The 18,547-nt window shown below is 44.0% G+C and overlaps 1 protein-coding gene across 4 annotated transcripts in view; it reads left to right on the plus strand.

The window, feature by feature from the left end:
- mob2a (MOB kinase activator 2a) overlaps positions 1 to 18,547 on the plus strand; it is a 63,069-nt gene that overhangs the window by 35,757 nt on the left and 8,765 nt on the right. Inside the window, exon 1 of one of the 4 annotated variants that reach the window (XM_070972438.1) lies at positions 9,848 to 9,996. The exons of the other annotated variants lie outside the window; for them this stretch is intronic. Within the exon in view, the coding sequence (XP_070828539.1) occupies positions 9,881 to 9,996 (116 nt within the window). The 5' untranslated portion in view covers positions 9,848 to 9,880. Of the gene's footprint in view, positions 1 to 9,847; positions 9,997 to 18,547 lie in introns of those variants that run through there. 4 annotated transcript variants of the gene reach the window in all.

Genomic DNA, 18,547 nt, shown 5'->3' on the forward strand with positions numbered 1-18,547 from the left:
AAAATGATTTACAGGAGATTAAATGCACCACTTTTACTCTTTGTCTCTGTGTGTGTGTGTGTGTGTGTGTGTGTGTGTGTGTGTGTGTGTGTGTGTGTGTGTGTGTGTGTGTGTGTGTGTGTGTGTGTGTGTGTGTGTGCGCACATGTGTGTGCCTGCATGCCTGTGTGTGTGTGCATGCGTGTGCCTGTCTGCCTGCGCGCGCGTGTGTGTGTATGTGCACGTGCGCGCACTTGTAGGTGGGCACTGACTGTACTCGTCTCTGGAAATGTCCTTGTTCCCTCTGTTTGACCGTGCGGTTGTTGTGATAAGCAGAGCAGCAGTATGGACTCAGATCAGTCTCAGTATCAATAAATGCACAAATATGTTTCAGGATTTATACATAAATATTTTTCATTGCACACAAAAATAGTTAACCCTGTATAAAACAAATCCACATATTAAAGGAAAGTAAACAATGTGTTTGTGATGCACACACAAATCTTTCTTGTTTTAAATAAATGCAGTAGAAATCCACACGTATTTTAAGGCATTTGCAGTTTTCATCAAAAACATATTTGAATGAAGAAAATATAGATAGAAAATATTTGCGACAAATGTACAAAACTTGTACTAATCTTACAAAAAGTACTTTTTATTGAATATATTATGAAAAATGGGTGCATTTTATATACAGCATATTATAAAAGGCAATGAAAAAGCATGGATCTGTACTGCTTGTTTACAACAGCTCCATCTCAACAAGCTTCAACCAGGTCACTAAGCTCCACGTTCTCAGGGTTAAAAAAGCAAACAGGACGTTTGCTCAAGCGTAATAACAAATCAGACATGAGAGTTGCTGTTCACTCACATGCCAGACAGTCTGACGGAGTTGTTCTGTCTGCTGATGCAGGAAATGGAGACCTTTCCCCTGGGAAAAAAGCTCCCCCAGACCTCCTTTCATCTCTCCTCTCTGTCTGTTATTGTTTGTACCTCACGGGCCAAGAGCATGCAGACTCTCTGCGCAAGTTATGTAACATACCTAGAAGCAGACTGCGGTCTGTTCAGGGGCAGGCTAATGTGATTTGACTTGCGCTCTTTAGCCATGTTGATCTTATCAGCTGGTTTTCTCTGCCGACGTGACGCCTTCTTTGATTTAGATTCAGGTTCAGAGTGAAGCTGTCGAAGCTTACCTCTCTTTATGTAATACAGATTTAAACATTCCTCACGTAGCTGCCTCATTTCATTGGCTGCGCTCTGTTTGAGTCTGACAGTGATGTGTGGACTGTGTCCTCGGAGTCACTGAAGCAGAGATGAACTAGGCCTGCTCGACATCGATCAGTCCTTCCCCCACGGTGGTGAGGGTTGGTGTATGAGGCCATCAGCGATAATTACTCAACTCGAGGAACATTCTGTACATTTAAGTGTGTGTGAGTCTGTTCTGGGAAGAGCTATATTCATGCATCATGCACATTCCCTAGAAACCAAATAGGAAATCTGTGACTAAATGCCCTCACTTAGGAGTTAATGAGCTGGATCGGGGCAGGCATGCACAGCCATGGAGCAGAAAACAGAAAGCCACCCAAACTGTGTGCATGAACCCCACACCCTCCTCTTTATGTCTGCATCGTTTGGTTTAAAGACTCACCGACAGTCCCCACAGAGGCGTCTTTGTGTGCTTTGGTTTTGTCCCATCTCCTCAAGAGCCCTGAGTACACTTTGTAACTGCTGTCACCTATTTTGTAGTAGTGATAATGTGTGATTTCTGAGCTGCTCTCTGGTTTTTGTGTGGAACACTCTCTCCTCTGTTCCCCTCACTGAGGGCTTCCTCCCCTCAGACAGGCCTGGTAACCCATGCTCTCTGGTTTTGTTGCTTTTTATTTTTACTTTTTTCAGCCTCGAGCTGTGAAAAGAGAGCTCTGTTCACTCGTAAGCGCCACAGCCTACCCTACACACACACGTCCTGTGCAAACATGGGCGCTACCCCAATCCCTTTTCCCGCCACCTCCTCTTCGCTTCCTCCATCTATCCCTGTATTCCATGACGGTCTTTCTCCTCTATCCAGCCCCCTCCACCTTATTCTCTACTCACACAAACACACACCCTCACACACAGGCTGCCTCCTGTGCTCCTGAGCAAACAGTAGCATATGTCTGACCACAGCTCTCCTTGCACCTCTTCTTCTACGTCACAAACTCCCCCAAACCTCACCTCTACTCTCACTGAATAATTGCTATACTGTTCATTTCTCACACTTAACTCTCTCTTACACTCTTCATATTACTCAACCACACCAGTAGTGGAAAGTAACTCATTAAGTTTTACTGTCTTCAAAAGATGCTGGTGTCCATAGCGTCAGCATAGGGCTGTTTTGGTTTCAAGTGTCAGAAGCGCACACACACACACACACACACACGGAGCATCACACTCTTACAATAAAACCTGGAATGGAAAAGTTGAATGGAAAACTCAGTCACGCCGTGAGGTTGTGTAAGGTTCTGTGAGAAACCTTTTTCCAAGGGTGGGTCCTGTTTATGGTGATGTAGCCCTCTCTCAGCTTTCATCTTACTCTAATGCACAAAAAGGAGCTTTAATTACCTCTAAACTCTTCTCCAGAGTCAGGTTCAGGCTCTGTAGGTTTCAAAGGGTTTTGACATCACTTGCCTGATGTGGAAACTGTGCACAACTACATTGTGTGCCAGCAGGTGGCAGTGTTGCTCTCACACCATCATGGTCTCTGGAGTGTGTGTGCGTGAGTGCGTGTGTGTGTGTGTAAAACAAGGAATGTTCCTCTCACAAGCCAAGCCGCCCTGTGCCCTGTTGTGTTACACTGGAGCTGTAATCTGTAGGTAATGTTTTGCTTTGCTTCAAAAATGTTCAGAATTTTATCTGCAGTTGAGAGATCAGCAAGTTTAGAGAGTGTGTGTGTGTGTGTGTGTGTGTGTGTGTGTGTGTGTGTGTGTGTGTGTGTGTGTGTGTGTGTGTGTGTGTGTGTGTGTGTGTGTCCCAGCCTCATTGCCAAGGTTATCATAGTCTTCCCAGAAAAAGCCACATTCTTTTCCTTTTTGGAAGTTTGTTAAGAGTTCTGGGAAGGGGTGTAGCCTTGCACAAGATGTAGCAAATGCACACACCCACCCTTATGTAAGCGGTAATAAGTCGTATGTGATGGCAGCTATCAATTTGGACACTCACCTTTCTAGCTGACGTTGATGAGCAGTCCTTAGAGTTCACATTGAACAGTGAGCAGAGTGCCAGTAGATTCAGTATATTTCCTGTCTGAATGTGACGCTGAGCAGGGACATGTCATGCATATTGATAGCCGTTTAAAGTAGCCGATCGTGCTGAATGTGCATTATGTCCCCCCGACACACACGCAAACATTTTCTCTTGGAAAGTTTCCCTTAAATCGGCGATTAAAGCTCTAAAGATGGTGTTTCTGTACAAGTTACAAAGTTGTGTTTTCATACAGTAACCCAACACTCACATTTGAGGAAGCATTTCATTAGAAGGAAAATGAGCCGAGTGCAGTACGAGTCAGCAAAAATTATTTTCCAGGAAATAAACTCTAAAACCCCACAATGACTTAACTTCTACATAATGACTTTTCCTCCATTTTTGGGACAGGTTCTGGTGTATTGGGTGACGATCAGCGCAAGACAGTTGAAAAATTTTTTTTGATTTCCTGGAAATCTTCAAGTGCTCTGAAAACAGGAGATCTGAACATCTAGAGTCAATGGAAACTGGGTGAACTCCACCTGCTGATGAAGATCATGTGATATGATATATCAAAAGGCAGAACAGCTGCTAAATTCACCATGTTGTGAGATTGTTTCCTCCAGTTTGGTTTCCAAAGTTGTGAGCAAAATCCGAACTACACAGGCAGTTCAGAAGATGTACTCGCATGATCGTGTACCCCCTTACTCCCTCAGTGATGGGCTCCTCACTCCTCTGATAAAAGGCGTAAGTCATTGAAAATGCACAGTACACCCTCTTCCCCACACTGTCTCTGTGCCTCAGTCCCTTTTGTCACGTGATCAATTTCACGACATGATGGACTGACTCCGCCACAGACCCACAGCCATTAGCAGGATAGAAAGCCTCATTACATTTCCCTTTTACCTGCAGGCCTGAGGACAAAGTCACATTCTGTCTGCGCCTTGAACACCTGTGATGCAGCACCACGTCACAGTTTATTCCTCAGGTCGGCTTCCTCATCCGCGTCTCCTCCGCCTTGACCGCTAATTCGCAACCTTGCCGCCTCTGTCAGTGCGGTGACCATTATAAACTTTGCTGACCTTGCTCCTGAGCCTCAGGGCTCACAGGTGTGTGTGTGTGTGTGTGTGTGTGTGTGTGTGTGTGTGTGTGTGTGTGTGTGTGTGTGTGTGTGTGTGTGTGTGTGTGTGTGTGTGTGTGTGTGTGTGTGTGTGTGTGTGTGTGCGTGTGTGTGTGTGTGTGTGCATGCATGCTCTTACACTTGACAGACAAGTGTTTGGTGCCCAGGTGGCGAATTATGGGATGGATAGAGATTCTCCCCCACTGAGGAATGTAGGGAGGAGGAGTACAGTGGGCGGCCAGGGCATGCTGTGACAACCTCCCACACTGAGCCAAACTCTTTCACTCCTCATCCAAACTTCTATCATTACTGTCCTTTTTTTGCTCAGTTTTTCACTTCCACGCTCCTTTGTTGCCCTCTCTTCACCCCTGTCATTTAGGTCCTCACTCCCTCTTTCTCATTTCCTTCCTCCCCGTCCGTTACCGTCTCCCGTTTCATCCCTCGCTCCTCTTCATATTCCATTCTGGCCCATTCCTGCTGATATGATAGTGGCTAATCTAAGCAGTATCCATGGAGATGGTGATTTATAAACGTCTGGACATGAGTCTGGTATTTCTCATCTCCTGTCTTCCAGCTCGCTAAAGCCCTCTCTTCCTTCAGTCATAAACCAGTCAGAACATGGCCTCCTGTCTTTCAGACACACTTGGCTGCTCTCTTCTTCTTTGCAAACTTCCATTTTGGACTCACTCCAGTGCCCAAACATATGCAAAACATTTTAAGTTTCAAGATTCAAACTAACCTCACCTAATTGGATTATGAGTGCAGTGGTAATTAGGCAGGCAAATATTTTTCCTTTGTGCCATTGCTGCTGTTAAATGGAGCATATCATTGAATGCTAATATGTTTGCTCATGAAGTGCATCTACTTCCCAAACAAGAGAAGCCCAGTTAAAAAAAAACTGAGAGTTGAACCTCTTCGATCTCCCGCTCTTGACCTTCTTTAGCTCACTCTTCATGTAGCTCGTCTCTCCTTTGTTTAGCCAGGCTGCGTGTGCAGAGAGCAGTGGCATGTCTTTGCATGCAGCCCTTCCCCTACAGGAATGCAGAGCGAAGGAGAGATGAAGCCAGCGAGGAAAAGAGCGCACATGCAAGGAGAGAAGGAGGACCTCAAGACCTTAGAGGTGGAAAGGAGAGAGTGGGTCAAAGAAAAACTGATGTGCAAGAACTGGTAATATCTGGTCAACCTTTAAAGGGATTGATACAAAAATATAATGTCTAAAATACCATATGTTGTCTATCAACAAAGATATGACAGTAGTAGCGTTGATGCTTAATGCACAGTGTGGAGGACAGGAGTACCTATTTTGATGCTACCTATTCTGGCCAAAGTTTTGTCTGCCCATGCACAGACCTACACCGGTATACAAGGCCACACATACTCAGTATTTCAGCAATGGAGGGTAAAGAGGTGAAGCTGCTTCTGAGACAATGATTAGCTGGTTTGCCTTTTCTAGGATCAATCAGATGATGGTTTTTTTTTTTTTTTTTGGGTTATATTTCCATCTTTCCAGCTGTGGCAGCAGATACAGCACACTTTTGTCTAATTTAGGAGGCTGCTTTCACAGAGTGGGTCGCTGGGTTCAGTGTGCAGAGTCTCTCCTGGCCCTGGTGACCTCTGTCCGGGCCTATAGAAAAACCCCCTGGCAGTAAAGACCTTCAGTCTGCACTGTTTTCACTGGCTAAGACCTTACCTAAACATACTGTACTATGCCACCCCCACACACCCAGAATGCATCACCAAATGTGGGTCTTACAGAGCAACTTGGAACTGCTCAGGCTTTTATTTAGTCATTTTGGTTTTAACACGGTTGGGCGCCTGACCCGTCCGTCATTTGGATCCCAGGTATGATAGGCCGGAGACTTGCTGTGGTAAGGCCCATACTGAGCTGTTGCCAGGCCCTAAGGCGCATCTGCTGAGGTTGTGACTCATCCACTGCTGGCCTAGAATCAGTGTTTTCTTTGTCTCAAATAGGTGGAATGTTCGCTAGCTTTTAGACCCAACCTGTTGGGCCAGCCGACCATCTCTCTCAGCAGGCGAGAGAGCACTGCAGACCAAAATGTCCTGCTCATTTGGACTGCTGTTTAATGTTTTTATGTGTTTATTTGCTTTTAACAGTACAATGGCTCTTTCATATATCAGCAGATTGTTAGAACTTAAAATACCAGTGTAACATATTTCTTTCAATGACTGCCTTCAAGCTGATGCGTTACAACGTCAAGACTGCAATGATTTGGATTACTTGCATTTTTCTCCACTGCAGTCTTTGTTGTCGTCGTGTTATCTGTTGGTCTCATCCGTCATTGCTGTAGTTATTGTGGTTATTGTTATCGCTTCACTCGTCAGATTAAAGCTGAACACATTCATCAGTCAAAAGGACGGTGACGTCACAGTTTTTTCCATAAAATGCCTTCATTTCATCTCCTCCCCTCTTTCTAATGAGTGACGTGTTTGCTAGTTAGATCAGGGCCTTTTATTGTCTGTCTGCAGGGTGGTTGTCTTTTGATGAGGTTAGCATACTTGAAGCAGCTTGTTATTACTGCTAAAAGTCAGGCAACAAGATTCAGCCTTTGGCCATGCACAATGTTGTATGTTAATCTAATCTGAAAATTGTTGTTTTCACGTGCATCACAACTTCTTTTCTAGTTACAAAGATCCTTAATTCTCCTCAGATGTTCTTAAGTAACCCTTAAAGTTTTGATTTAACCCCAAGTATGCATCTCCAACAAACAAATGAGGATGTAAGCAAAATTCAGCTGTCATAACTCATATCTGTGCTGCTCATTCATTACAGCACACATGCTTTCTTCCTGCAATAGGCTCAGTATGCAACCGGAGATTGCTAGTTAAAATAAAAACTCCACCTGCCGTTGGATTTGGTCAGTTGCCAACCTGTTCATCCAGTCACCCAGCCTCACCTCATATCACCTGTTAAAGCAAAGAAAATGCCACTTTGAGTTAAAAGCCACCTGCTCTTTAACTTTCATTAAAACACTTTTGTCCACTGTAACTCAACAGTGACTGTAGAGGCCCAGGACCAGGCCAAGCCCCAGTGATCTTGAATGGATGTCTTCTATTTTCAGTGACCGTACGGATCCAATAGTTAGAAGCAAATGAATGGAAAGTTCCCTGAGCACGAGATTTCCATTACAGCAACAAAGTGCTTTCTCTTGGGCAGTCACAAGAAGCACACGGGCACTTCATATATCAACCGCAGCATATATATGCTGCTGCATATCGGTTAAGTTTATGATACTAGTGCCACTATTATATGTTTTGACACCAAATTATTTTTTTAAAACTTGTTTTTTTTTTTGCAGAACTCTTCACCTTTTAAGTTCCCATTAGTTGTTGTCTAAGCTATTTCTTATTGAAGTTATTGTAAGACTAAAGTTTGTTGAAATGATATACTCTTAACCTGGCAAAGTTTGGATATAAATCAGAAACTTAACAAGATTATACAACTGATCATAGATTTGACGCCCATTGGCTATGTAGCACAGCTATCCTCACCACATAGCTGGTGACACGTTCCTCGCCTGCCTCTCTTTGCACCGTTCTCTGTATTCTTAGGGGCCGGGCCAGGCAGGCTGATGCTATATTTAGCGCCAGGGGAAAAGACAGTGCCCTGTTCTGGTCCCTCTCCCCTCGACCCTGCTCCTCACCGCTGCTACCACAGCGGGAGCCACTCACTGGGCCCCTGGATCACCCAGCTCCACCCACCAAACCCTAAGCAGGAAGGCAGTCAGTCATGTAGGAGGAGGGTGCAGAGAGGCGCCTGTCAGACCCTCTGCCGCTTTGATTCGTTCAGATCGTTTGTTTTGATCTCATAGAGGCTTTTAAGCATAAACAAGCGGTGCCTCAGAGAGGTCCAACAGTCCACAGTAAACACGTTTTATACACACTCCCATACATACACACATATGAGCACAGTCCTTGCAGACAAGACCCTCACAACGTCTTTTATCTTCCTCGCTCGGCCACTTGCACTCACCTGCATAACTGCGCACATAGCTCCACAGATCCCATAGATTAGTTCGTGTACGTCCGTGCGGCAGCAGCCACCTGGTGCAGTATTTCTCACAGCGGCTCCGTTCTGGGGCCCCAGAAGTTTTGTCTGAGGAGACTTAGAGGAAAAACAGACCTGTTGAAGACAAGGGGAGACAATGAGAGGGAGAGGCACATAAAAACAAACCAAGAAAGGGAGGAGAAATGTGTGAAGAGAGCAGTACAGGAGAGAATAAGAGAGGACATTTGTTGAGAGGCAGTAATTAAAGGGAAGGAGGGCGAGGGAATGATGGTTCCGTAACAGGAGTTGTAATCTTCTCATGAGTTGCACTACTCCCAGCCCTCAGTGCTCATTTCCTCTTGTGCATTTTGTACTGAGGTGTTGTTGGCTCAGCTCTGTGTTGACAGTTTAATTAGAATTTACTCTGTACTCCTACTTCAAACCATGTCCATAATATGAAATTTGTAAATTTATAGTTATAAGCAATTTCCTCAGGCAAAGTTTTGCCCCACAGACACACACAGAAACCCCTGTATATTCTGTGAATCTGCCTTCGGCTCTCAAACAGGCTTTGTTTGATTCCCTTTGGCTTTGACATGTTTGAACAGGCCCGGCTGCTGCCAGTCGACCATAGTTGGCCTATCCAGGTGAAGTTCAGAATCAACAGGAGGAATGTCGCCCCACAGTCCCTACAAGCTTAACCCGGCACCAGTTCTCACAGCCAGAGAAGTGACGCACTGTGACAATACACGTTTTTTTTTTTTTTTTTTAAAACCTTAGTCAGCCTTCTGGGCCTGACATTCAAGTCCTTTTAGAGTTGGATCCTGTGTTCACTTTCTTTTGTTTTGCCTGCTTTCTCCTGTTACAATTGTATGTTTTATTGCTATTTGAATGGATATTTCATTGGCTAAAAAGTCGTTTGACAATTAATCTCAACTCAAGGTCCAGTTATTAGCTTTTTCTTGAGTTTTCGACCACATTTCCGTCCTCATTAGTGGATGAGTTTGCTCAGTTTAATAATGTACATTAATAATGATAAAATACTTGGGCCATGGGGGTATTTACTCATCTACTCATAGGAGTAGCTGCTTCCTCCATGAAAGAAACCAATGCCTTCTAAACTAATTGAGTCATACATAATGAGTCATTTATTACAAGTTTTTCTGTTGGCCGTTCAGAATATATCCCCTTTTTTGTAGTTTTTTTATTGCCATCGCTACAGTAGGCTCATAAAATGAAGCAACACCTTTTTATTTCACTGTAGTCCAGTAGCTGGCCACCTGTTGCTACATTGTAACGACACTTAAGGGAGAAGCACGAACCACGTCCACATGGGCAGACTTTTGGCGTCACCACAGCCCGCCCACTGAGCCGTGTCTCATCGCTGATTGGACGACAGGGTACAGAGAAGGAGGGCTTCCTGTGTAGTCCTCATAAAGATTTTCTTTTTGCTGTAATAAGTCAGAACCCCATACGAGTCAAACCCCGGTGTGAGTCGGACAGCCTTCATCTGAATAATTTGAAGGAGAGCTTTTCTGACATCATATATCCATGTTTTAAACTATGCTCGGAGATTATTGCTCCTTTTCTCTCGACAAGTCGGACATGCACTCTCAGAGGAACTCCAAAAACGGACTAAGTTGCAAAATGGTGCTTCAGGCAGTCGGAAAAGTACTAAGGTAACGTTAAAACTGCGTGCTTATTTTCACTTTTGTCAGTGGTGTCTGCCATGAGCGTGTGTTGTAATTGTGACGTTTTAATATTTTTATGGCGCTTCGACGGACCGAGAGAGCCGTATAATAGTAGTAGTAGTAAATAACGTTGTTAATATGTCGTAAACTGCTGCTTTTACCACAGAAATCTCCTCGCCAGTATGTTTGTGTTAATTGTTTGGAGTCATTTTTCCGACGTATTTCATCGTTAGCACTTTATTATTACAATGGTACGTGCTTTAACTGACTTTAACAGTCGCGCTCACGTGCCTCCTGATGTCTAAAACTTGTTGAAATATGTTTTACTCTGTACTACTGTGTCTCTGTAACTCGCCTTGAAAGATAAGTAGTTGTCTCGTCTCAGCAGTAGTTACTCAAGCAGTGGGACCCTCTGGTTCCGGGGCCATAGTAATTTACCAGCCGGTGGTGAGAGGGGACGTGAATGCCTCATTCCACTTCCTCCAACAAGACTCAACAAGCGCGAGAGACATGCGACACTCTCCTCATCCAGTCCGATAAATTATTTAAGACGCCTGTTCACGTTTTAACTTGAAAAGGAAATTCTTTTGAATCACAGAGCTCCGTTTTTTAAAAAGCTTTTTGGTTTTCAACAGAGGTGGAGAAAACAGCAGCACATTATGATTAAAGTTGAGTGTAGAAGGACTTTGAATGCTATTTAAATCATATCCTTGAGTATCCCATTTACACGTGATGACCTGACACTGAAAGGAAATAGACTAAACACATAATTTAAGACTAGAACTGGAAGTGCATTCATTTGATTGTTTATTTGCTCCTGTGATGTCCTTTTTTTGCTAGTAACCTACTGTTTTAGGTGGTTTTCTTTTTTATGGAAAGAATTTTGACCCTCATTTAACTTGCACAATGTGCTGCATAAATGAGTTTTTTAGCAGCCATCTAAAGGCCATAATGTGACCCCAGAAGACGTGAGACTTAAAGAATGCTTGACCCAAATAGGGGCGTTAACAGTGTGTTTGTGTGTCATACCAAGTGACACAAACAACAAACCCAGTCATGGTAAACCTCCATGCAGAATCCAGAACTACCCATGTCAAAGCCGTTAATATATGGGAAATTTTAACCCAGTTTACATATTTGTATTTACAGTGTGTCACATGAAGAAGTCATTATGAGTGTGTTCCTTGAGGGGATAGAGTGTCCTTTTAATGCTTTAGTGAAGTTTCCTCTTACCTTTCAAGTCAGGGGACAGGTTTGTTTTCAAGCATTAGCCCAAAGGGCACAGGCCTCAAGAGCTATTGACAGCTGGGAAGATGTGGAGAGTGATTGTAAAGAGTAAGAATGCAGCAGTACTGACACTGTGTTCAAATACTTGTAATAATAGTAAAACTAGTCTGATACAGTTGCAGCCAATACCACTTTACGGCAACGTGGAGTTAACGTCTCGTCAGTTGAGCAGGTAGGCAGAGGAGTAGCAGTGTCAACAGTCTGGAGATATTTTGGGATAAGTCACGATGACAAATGTAGAGCAAGCTATCCTCTGCTAAATTGTCAAGAGGAAGAGTGAAAACTAGCTCCTTTAATACAAGCAATTTGATGAAACATCAGCAGAACCAACGCAACGCAGAGTTCAAAGAGTTTACTAATGCTAGTTGTGGGAAAACAGCAGCAACCAATTTGTAGCAGATGCTGAAGAAGTGGGTGAAAATATCTGGAGACTACCCACAGGTGGCTCTTACGCAGTGCATTGCTCTTGATGACCAGCTGGTCGTTTCCTTGGTGTACTGGAGCCAGTGTATGAGATTCCCAGCCGTCGCCACATAGCCGAAACAGTATTACCAAAGAGTCTCTCATCGAGCGGAAATGGACTCTGTTGGGGATGTTTGCTTCTGAATATGAGCTCTTAGCAATCTCACTGCTCATCAGTGGACACTTATGTGAAAACACTCAGTTAACCCGAGCATTGAGCTCCTCTAATGGTACACTATCAGATATGATTCCTGTTGGGACCGGAGACTTTTGACCAAATAAACAGGCGAGGACCATGGCATTAAAACAATGAAGGGAACCTTTGCTGCAGCCGTCAAGAGACGCTTCACTTAAATGGGAAAAAACCCACTCAACTGCATGGCAAATGTACTCAGTGTTTCAGTGTGTTTTTCTGCCTGTGTGTGCTGAGCATGTTATAAGTACTTTTGGTTCTCAGTATCAGTAAGTACCCAAATAGAGGTACCTGTACTTGGTCTGAATAGAGTGGTATCTTTGCATCCCTTGTGAAGAGAATATCCACCATCTTAGGATCTCTGAGCAGATGGTAAGCAGGATGTAATGGACGCAGCAGTACAGTATGTTGTTATGTCTGTTGCAAGACCTGTGACAGGTAGAGACAAGTTCTGCTGCTTCTGTTTTTTTTACTGTGGACTCAACCGCCTTATTTAAGAAATCGGGCCGATACCAAGGAAATACACCTTCCATTTATTTGGCTGGCAGGGACAGAAGGGGGGTTCCCACAAATTTGAAGTTTTAAGTAAAAACTGAACAAAACACACTTCATCAAAGTTAACAAGGATGCATAGTTGGGGTTTTATGAGGGGGTTGGGCCATGCCGTAGACCTGTTTATAGCTCCACTTTTAGCCAGTTTCCTTCTCCAGTGAATGGTTGAATGCCCTTGGCTTAAATGCAGGTATGAATACTACACTGGCAAAGATAGTTAAGATAACCTTTAACGGCCCAGTCCACTGAGCGAGGATATGTAGCCGTGTGTAATCTTGACACTTTTTTTTTTTTTCCAGAATTGTTTAGTTCTTGTTCATATTGGCTGCTTGAGTTTGTGTGTGTGTGTGTGTGTGTGTGTGTGTGTGTGTGTGTGTGTGTGTGTGTGTGTGTGTGTGTGTGTGTGTGTGTGTGTGTGTGTGTGTGTGTGTGTGTGTGTGTGTGTGGTTATTTGAAACCTTTCAGAAGGACTGATTGGATTGATCAGAGTGAAGAGAAATCTCATTCTGCTCTTCATTCATATCATCCCTGCCAGTCTCTTCTTATGGTGCCAAATCAATGTTGGAGCTAACCTTCTTCCAACATTTGCCAAGTGCTTCACCAGCGGCTCGGCCTTATCTCAGCCCAAACCCCCCTTTCCTGTCACACATGTGTGTTGTGATGTTGATGAGGCTCCATTATAGTGCTGGCAGGGGTTCCTTACATACTCTGCAGGCTCAAGAGCCACTGAATGGGACTTAGCACAGGATGACAAGGGGAAGAGGAGGGAGCCAGAACTGTGCTGGGGTAAGGTCAGTAGTCAGATTAGCTATGTGTGTGTGTCTGCACATGTTTTGGGCTGCACCCTGGCTACAATTCTGATTTACTGATTTACAGTGCTGCCGACACCCCCGGCGATGCTACTGATTAAGTGGTGGCAGCTGTGCCTTCTTTGTGTTTTGTGTGCTTCTTATCTCTTTACTCTAGAACTAAAACTGACAAGTGTTTTTTCTGTCAGCGCTCTTTTAAAAGTGCCCTAAAACTTCAGGAACAACTTTGATAGGGCAGTTACTCTGAAGATTTGAGCACTGCAAAACTCTGGTTTGGTCCATCCTTAACTCAGTCTCTTTTTAGCCCCATAATGGCTGCTGTGGTTTAGCTTTGGTGTGCTCAGACTGCCTGCTCTCCTCTGTCTGTGGTTTTTCGGGGAAAAGAGCCATTGAATCTATTCAATTTGAATCCTGAAATAGATCAGGAGGCCAGGCTTGGAGAAAGCTGATCCTCCTGAGTGAAGTTCCTCTTTTTACAAAATGGCAGAGTTCATTCACTCAGTACTACTCTTATCAGCTGAGCTTGATTCTGTTGCTCTTGCAGTTTTTTGAGACCAGAAGAGGGGGGTTGTCAGTCAGTTGACAAAGGAGGGAGCACATTTCTGACATTTGATTGATTCTTTCTCTGACCTATCAGCTGTTTGTTTGAAGGTCATTTCATTTAAAAGTGCTTGATATCTCTGGGTTCCCTTTGTAGAAGACCTCTGATTGTTGTCTGTGGTGTTTCTTATCGCTCATATCCTTATCATAAACACAGGGGCTGTTTTCCAGTAAAACAGTACTGTACTAGGGACATGTAGTGACAGCTATCTCTGCACCTTGGAGTGTATCTGCTGAAAATGACGTTCAAGAAAAGAAGAAAACATTTTTCTGCCGCTGCTGTTAGCTTTATTTGCCTTTGTGTGCCAGTTGCAGAACTCAAAGCAAATCTCTAGATCGCTATAAGCAGCATCTTTAGAGAAAATGGTAGACTTCTCTGTTCGATGCTTGCACGTGCTGTTTACCCTTGCAGATCACATTAACTGCATCCATATGCCAATAGTTAGATTCCTCTGCTATCCAGAAAGCCAGTTCAAGCAACAGTTGTGCAACATGGGGTTTGGCAGAAGCAGCAGGCTTTAGGGGAAAGTCATGACATGGGTTTTTGTTAAACGTGTTTCAGAGTTAAGTTGTATTCAGTGAGAGCATATACTGACTGAAACAGAAAATCCCAAGGCAGCTGGTTAGGTCTGGTTATAGCATAAGCATCAGTGGAAATAGATGCATGTTTTAGTGTTCAAATGATAAGTAAGCATGAAAAAGTGTGCGTGCGTGAGAGAGAGAGTAGGGAGTGGGGGTCCATAGAGAAGAAGGAGGAGATTTTTAGTACTAAATTGTAGTATTTCAGAGAAAGCACTTCTAATTCCCCAGCATAGCTCTGTAATGTGGCTCAGAGTGATTCCAGGATTAATTGGAACCAGGTTCTGGTAATGAGACAGGCTCACGGTGTACCTGCCAGAGGGCTGCTCCTCTTTACGCAAAGTTTATTTTCAAACCAAGTGTATTCAGCATTCAGAAGGCACACAGTCAGCTTACACACAGCAGCTGATACATGCACCACTGTGAGGCCAAAGAGATGTGTGTTTGACACACTTACCCATACGTGCACATGCCGGGTCTCGCTGGACAGACACGTGCTCGCACAAACACCCGGACCAGACAGGACTCTCTTCTTGCAGATTTTCTCGAGGCCTCTGGTGGGATCAGGCTCTCGACACAGCTGTTGTGACCAGCTGGGTCGGCCATGAAAAGAGGGACAGAGGGGCTACAGCCAGAGAATGTGTGCAGCATGGTCTGTTGGGTACTGGTGGTGGTGTGCAGGGGGAAAGGTAACGGGTGAAGACGGCCGGTGGGTGGGGGAGGAGGTGTTCCTGGGAAAAGTGAAAGGAATAAGAGAGTGGCTAACAGACGGAGTTGAACAGCTGTCAGGTCAGTCACTCCTCAGCTCTGTAGTACTGACCTCCACGTCACCTGACTATACAACCCTGTTGGGGTTGGGTCCTTATTGTTTTTATTTTATTGTAGATAAACTCCAGCATGTCTGTCTTCCTGCTTCACGCCCTCCACCTCTCCTTGAAAAGTTCAAAAGACATTAGTTTAATGCACACAATTTGTCTCTTAGTAGACTCATGTTATTCTACCGAGCCAGACCAGGGGCCAGATTAACAAAACTTTTCTTAAGATAATTCTTAAGAAGAATCTTAAGAACTAAGCTTTCAAGAATATCAATTATTCTTAACATTGTTCTTAAGACAAAAGACAAGAAGAAAGTTAAGAAAAAACATAAGAATTTTATTTGTGAATATGGAATCTTCTTAACTTTTGACTTAAGACAAAAGTTAAGAGAAAAGTACCAGTTAAGAACTATTTTTTTCTTAAGAAAGCTTTGTGAATCCGGCCCCAGGTTTTCAGGAGTGTGAGTGTGTATCACACACTGGTTCCTGTGTGCCAGGCAGGCTGTGGCTGTCCTCCCGGCCCAGAGACATGTGTCTGGCCCTGGCCTCAGTTTCCCTCCACTCCTGCCTTCTGGCCTGCCCTGATCTGGTAAGGAGAAAGAGGCATCTGCTGCCTTTTATGGCAAAGACTTGCCCAGGAGAACTTTACCAAGAACAGACAAAGCTGTGTGTGTGTGTGTGTGTGTGTATGTGCGTATGAGGGGAGGAGTGTTGGCATAGAGGAAGTTTTCTTTATCCTAAAATAAACTACTGGCTCCAGAATTTCACCTCCAGTTACCACACAAATGTTCGCAAGAAGCGGAGGAGGCGTTTGTATGGAAAATGATGAAATTACACAGGGAGAGAGGCAGGAAATAGCTCAGTGAAACAGAATGTTTTCAAAAGGAAAAAGGGGGTGGGGGAGACGAAGGAACCGAGTTGAACCTTTCACGGGAACCAAGCACTTTTTTAGGGGCTTAGCAAAGCCTTTGAAAAGTTGTGAGAGCTGACGGTATCTGTGGATGAAGCTCCATCCTCTGGTAAAGCTCTTTCACATGACAGAACATGTAGCTCACGGTGTAAAACCACACAGACCACATGAAGCTGTACCCTCATGAGCAGGAAGGAGGGGGAGAAGGAAGCAGACAGAGATGAGGAGAAATTAAGCAAATGGTAAAACTGATATGAGAAAAACCTTTAGTTAAAAAAATAAAAAACAACAAAGGAGCAGTAATTAAAATGTGAGTCAGAGTAAAAGTCATGGAGAGTCAAAGAGATGAAAAGAGAGGGCAAGGTTGAGGTCTTTGAGACCTGAGGCATCTGACCCTGAACAATGGGCCGTTTGGACAGGTGACCCTGCGGCCATGAAGAGCAAAGGACAGAAAGAAATGCCTACAAGCCTTGAGAAAGACTAGATATTGTAAAAACCAAGAGTGGGACAGACAGAATTAGTAGAGCAACAGGAGAGAAGAGGTGAAACAGAAAGTGGTTACTCATTAATAATTAGCCAGCAGTGTAATCTGCAGTGTCCTTGTTTTCTAAATGAGTCCAAACAAGCTCACAAGCTGCCTGATAGGAAGAGCCCAATAGATGAATGATGATGGTCTGGTTATAGCATGATGATGAATGATTACCCAACAACTGAGAACCTGAGCGGCATTGTGTGTCTCCATGAACGTGATTGTGCAAGTGTTGGTCCATCAGAGCTCAACATTTTCACAGGAGGCCCAAAGGCAGTTTACACCCAAGAATGTCTCCTGACAACTAAATTAGACAAGTAAAACAGGGTAAACTTTAACATTTACAAAGCCAAGGGCTGCTGGCTTTGTATACATACACATGTTGACATGCCTTCCCTTGTTTGCTGAGGTGGAAAGCAGTGCAACAATTAATCTGTGAATGGCTTTTGAACACTGTGCTCTGGCCAAGAGGCCTCGTGCTCCACAGTCCTGTCATGTTTTGTAAGTGTTTGTGAGTTCCCATGGATAGCGGCCGAGCCTGTGTCCATCTACCTCATCTCGTCATTCCTTACTCCCCCTCTGCTCTCGCTCCCCTTCTGTTCTCTGATTGTAAGCCCCTTTTTTTCTACAGAAACCCCACCAGTCATTGCGTCTTCCAAATGAAGTCCAGTGTTAGTCGCAGCAGAGCCAGAGTGAATGTGAGAAGGGCTTTGGCTGCTGCTGGAAAATAGTGTTTATGATCCCTCTTCATTAGTGTTTGAACAGCTCTCGCCAGTCCAGGAGCCTGAGTTGCCGTCTTTGGGGAAAGAGTAGATTTTGGAGAAGGGACACCTGTTGTTAGGATTTTAACATTGCTTTTTTTTTTTCATATCTACAGTATATACATTTTTTTAACAAATAACTACAAATGTGGACTATAATGTGATAATTGAAATGTAAAATGAATATGAAAAACAGTTAGCAACTACACTGCTAAAATGCTACTGTTTCCGTACCCATCTCTATTTGAGAGAGTTTCTGTGGAAGACAGTCGAGAGCCAAGGACACATGGCTGGATGAGTGTGTTTAGACAGGTTGTGGAGAGAGGAGACATGAGAACGGAAGATAGAGGGGGTGAGCGCAAGACAGACAGAAATGAGGGTCAACATAAGCACAATAAATTCAGTGAGCAAACTGAAACTCCCTTACCCTTAAGCAAATCTAAACAACAGGAGCAGATCGAAGAAAGTTGGGAACAGGAATAGAGTTATTACAGGATGATGGAAGCCTTGAACAGAGTAGTGATCAAGTTGGCTATTGTTAGCTTGAACTTTCAGTGTCTTGACAGATGAATGGCAATCGGTCGATTACATTAGTCTGTGTTTTGTAAGGCCTTCCCAGACAACTCTTAGTCTGTTTATTTGTCTCACTCATGTACCAAGCTTTCCAACCTTTGACCCTGGATTGCACTGCCTCCACTGACACAGACAGGGAGTGGGGGTTGGGGGAGGAGAGGTTACAGCCCTGGAAGTCCAGGAGGAGTGTGATATGCCATCCACATGCTAAAACTAGCAGTGGAAGTACAAGGCGCTGGGGACGGCTGTCTGCGTGGAGGCTATAGAGCTAACATAAGGTCAGAGGTCAGAGTTGGGGGTCAGGTACAGCAACAGAGGATTCTTTGTTTTGTTCTGCTTACGTTGCTGTGAATTCAGTTTGGGAAAAGTAACAGAAAGTTTGTGTTTTCTAACTTTTTTTGTAAGAGTTTCAAAAGCATTTTCCATTTACAGTTAATACATAACAAATAACCTGCAAGGCAACCGCAAG

Source organism: Chaetodon trifascialis, chromosome 10 (genome assembly GCF_039877785.1).
Source record: "Chaetodon trifascialis isolate fChaTrf1 chromosome 10, fChaTrf1.hap1, whole genome shotgun sequence".
NCBI lineage: Eukaryota > Metazoa > Chordata > Actinopteri > Chaetodontiformes > Chaetodontidae > Chaetodon > Chaetodon trifascialis.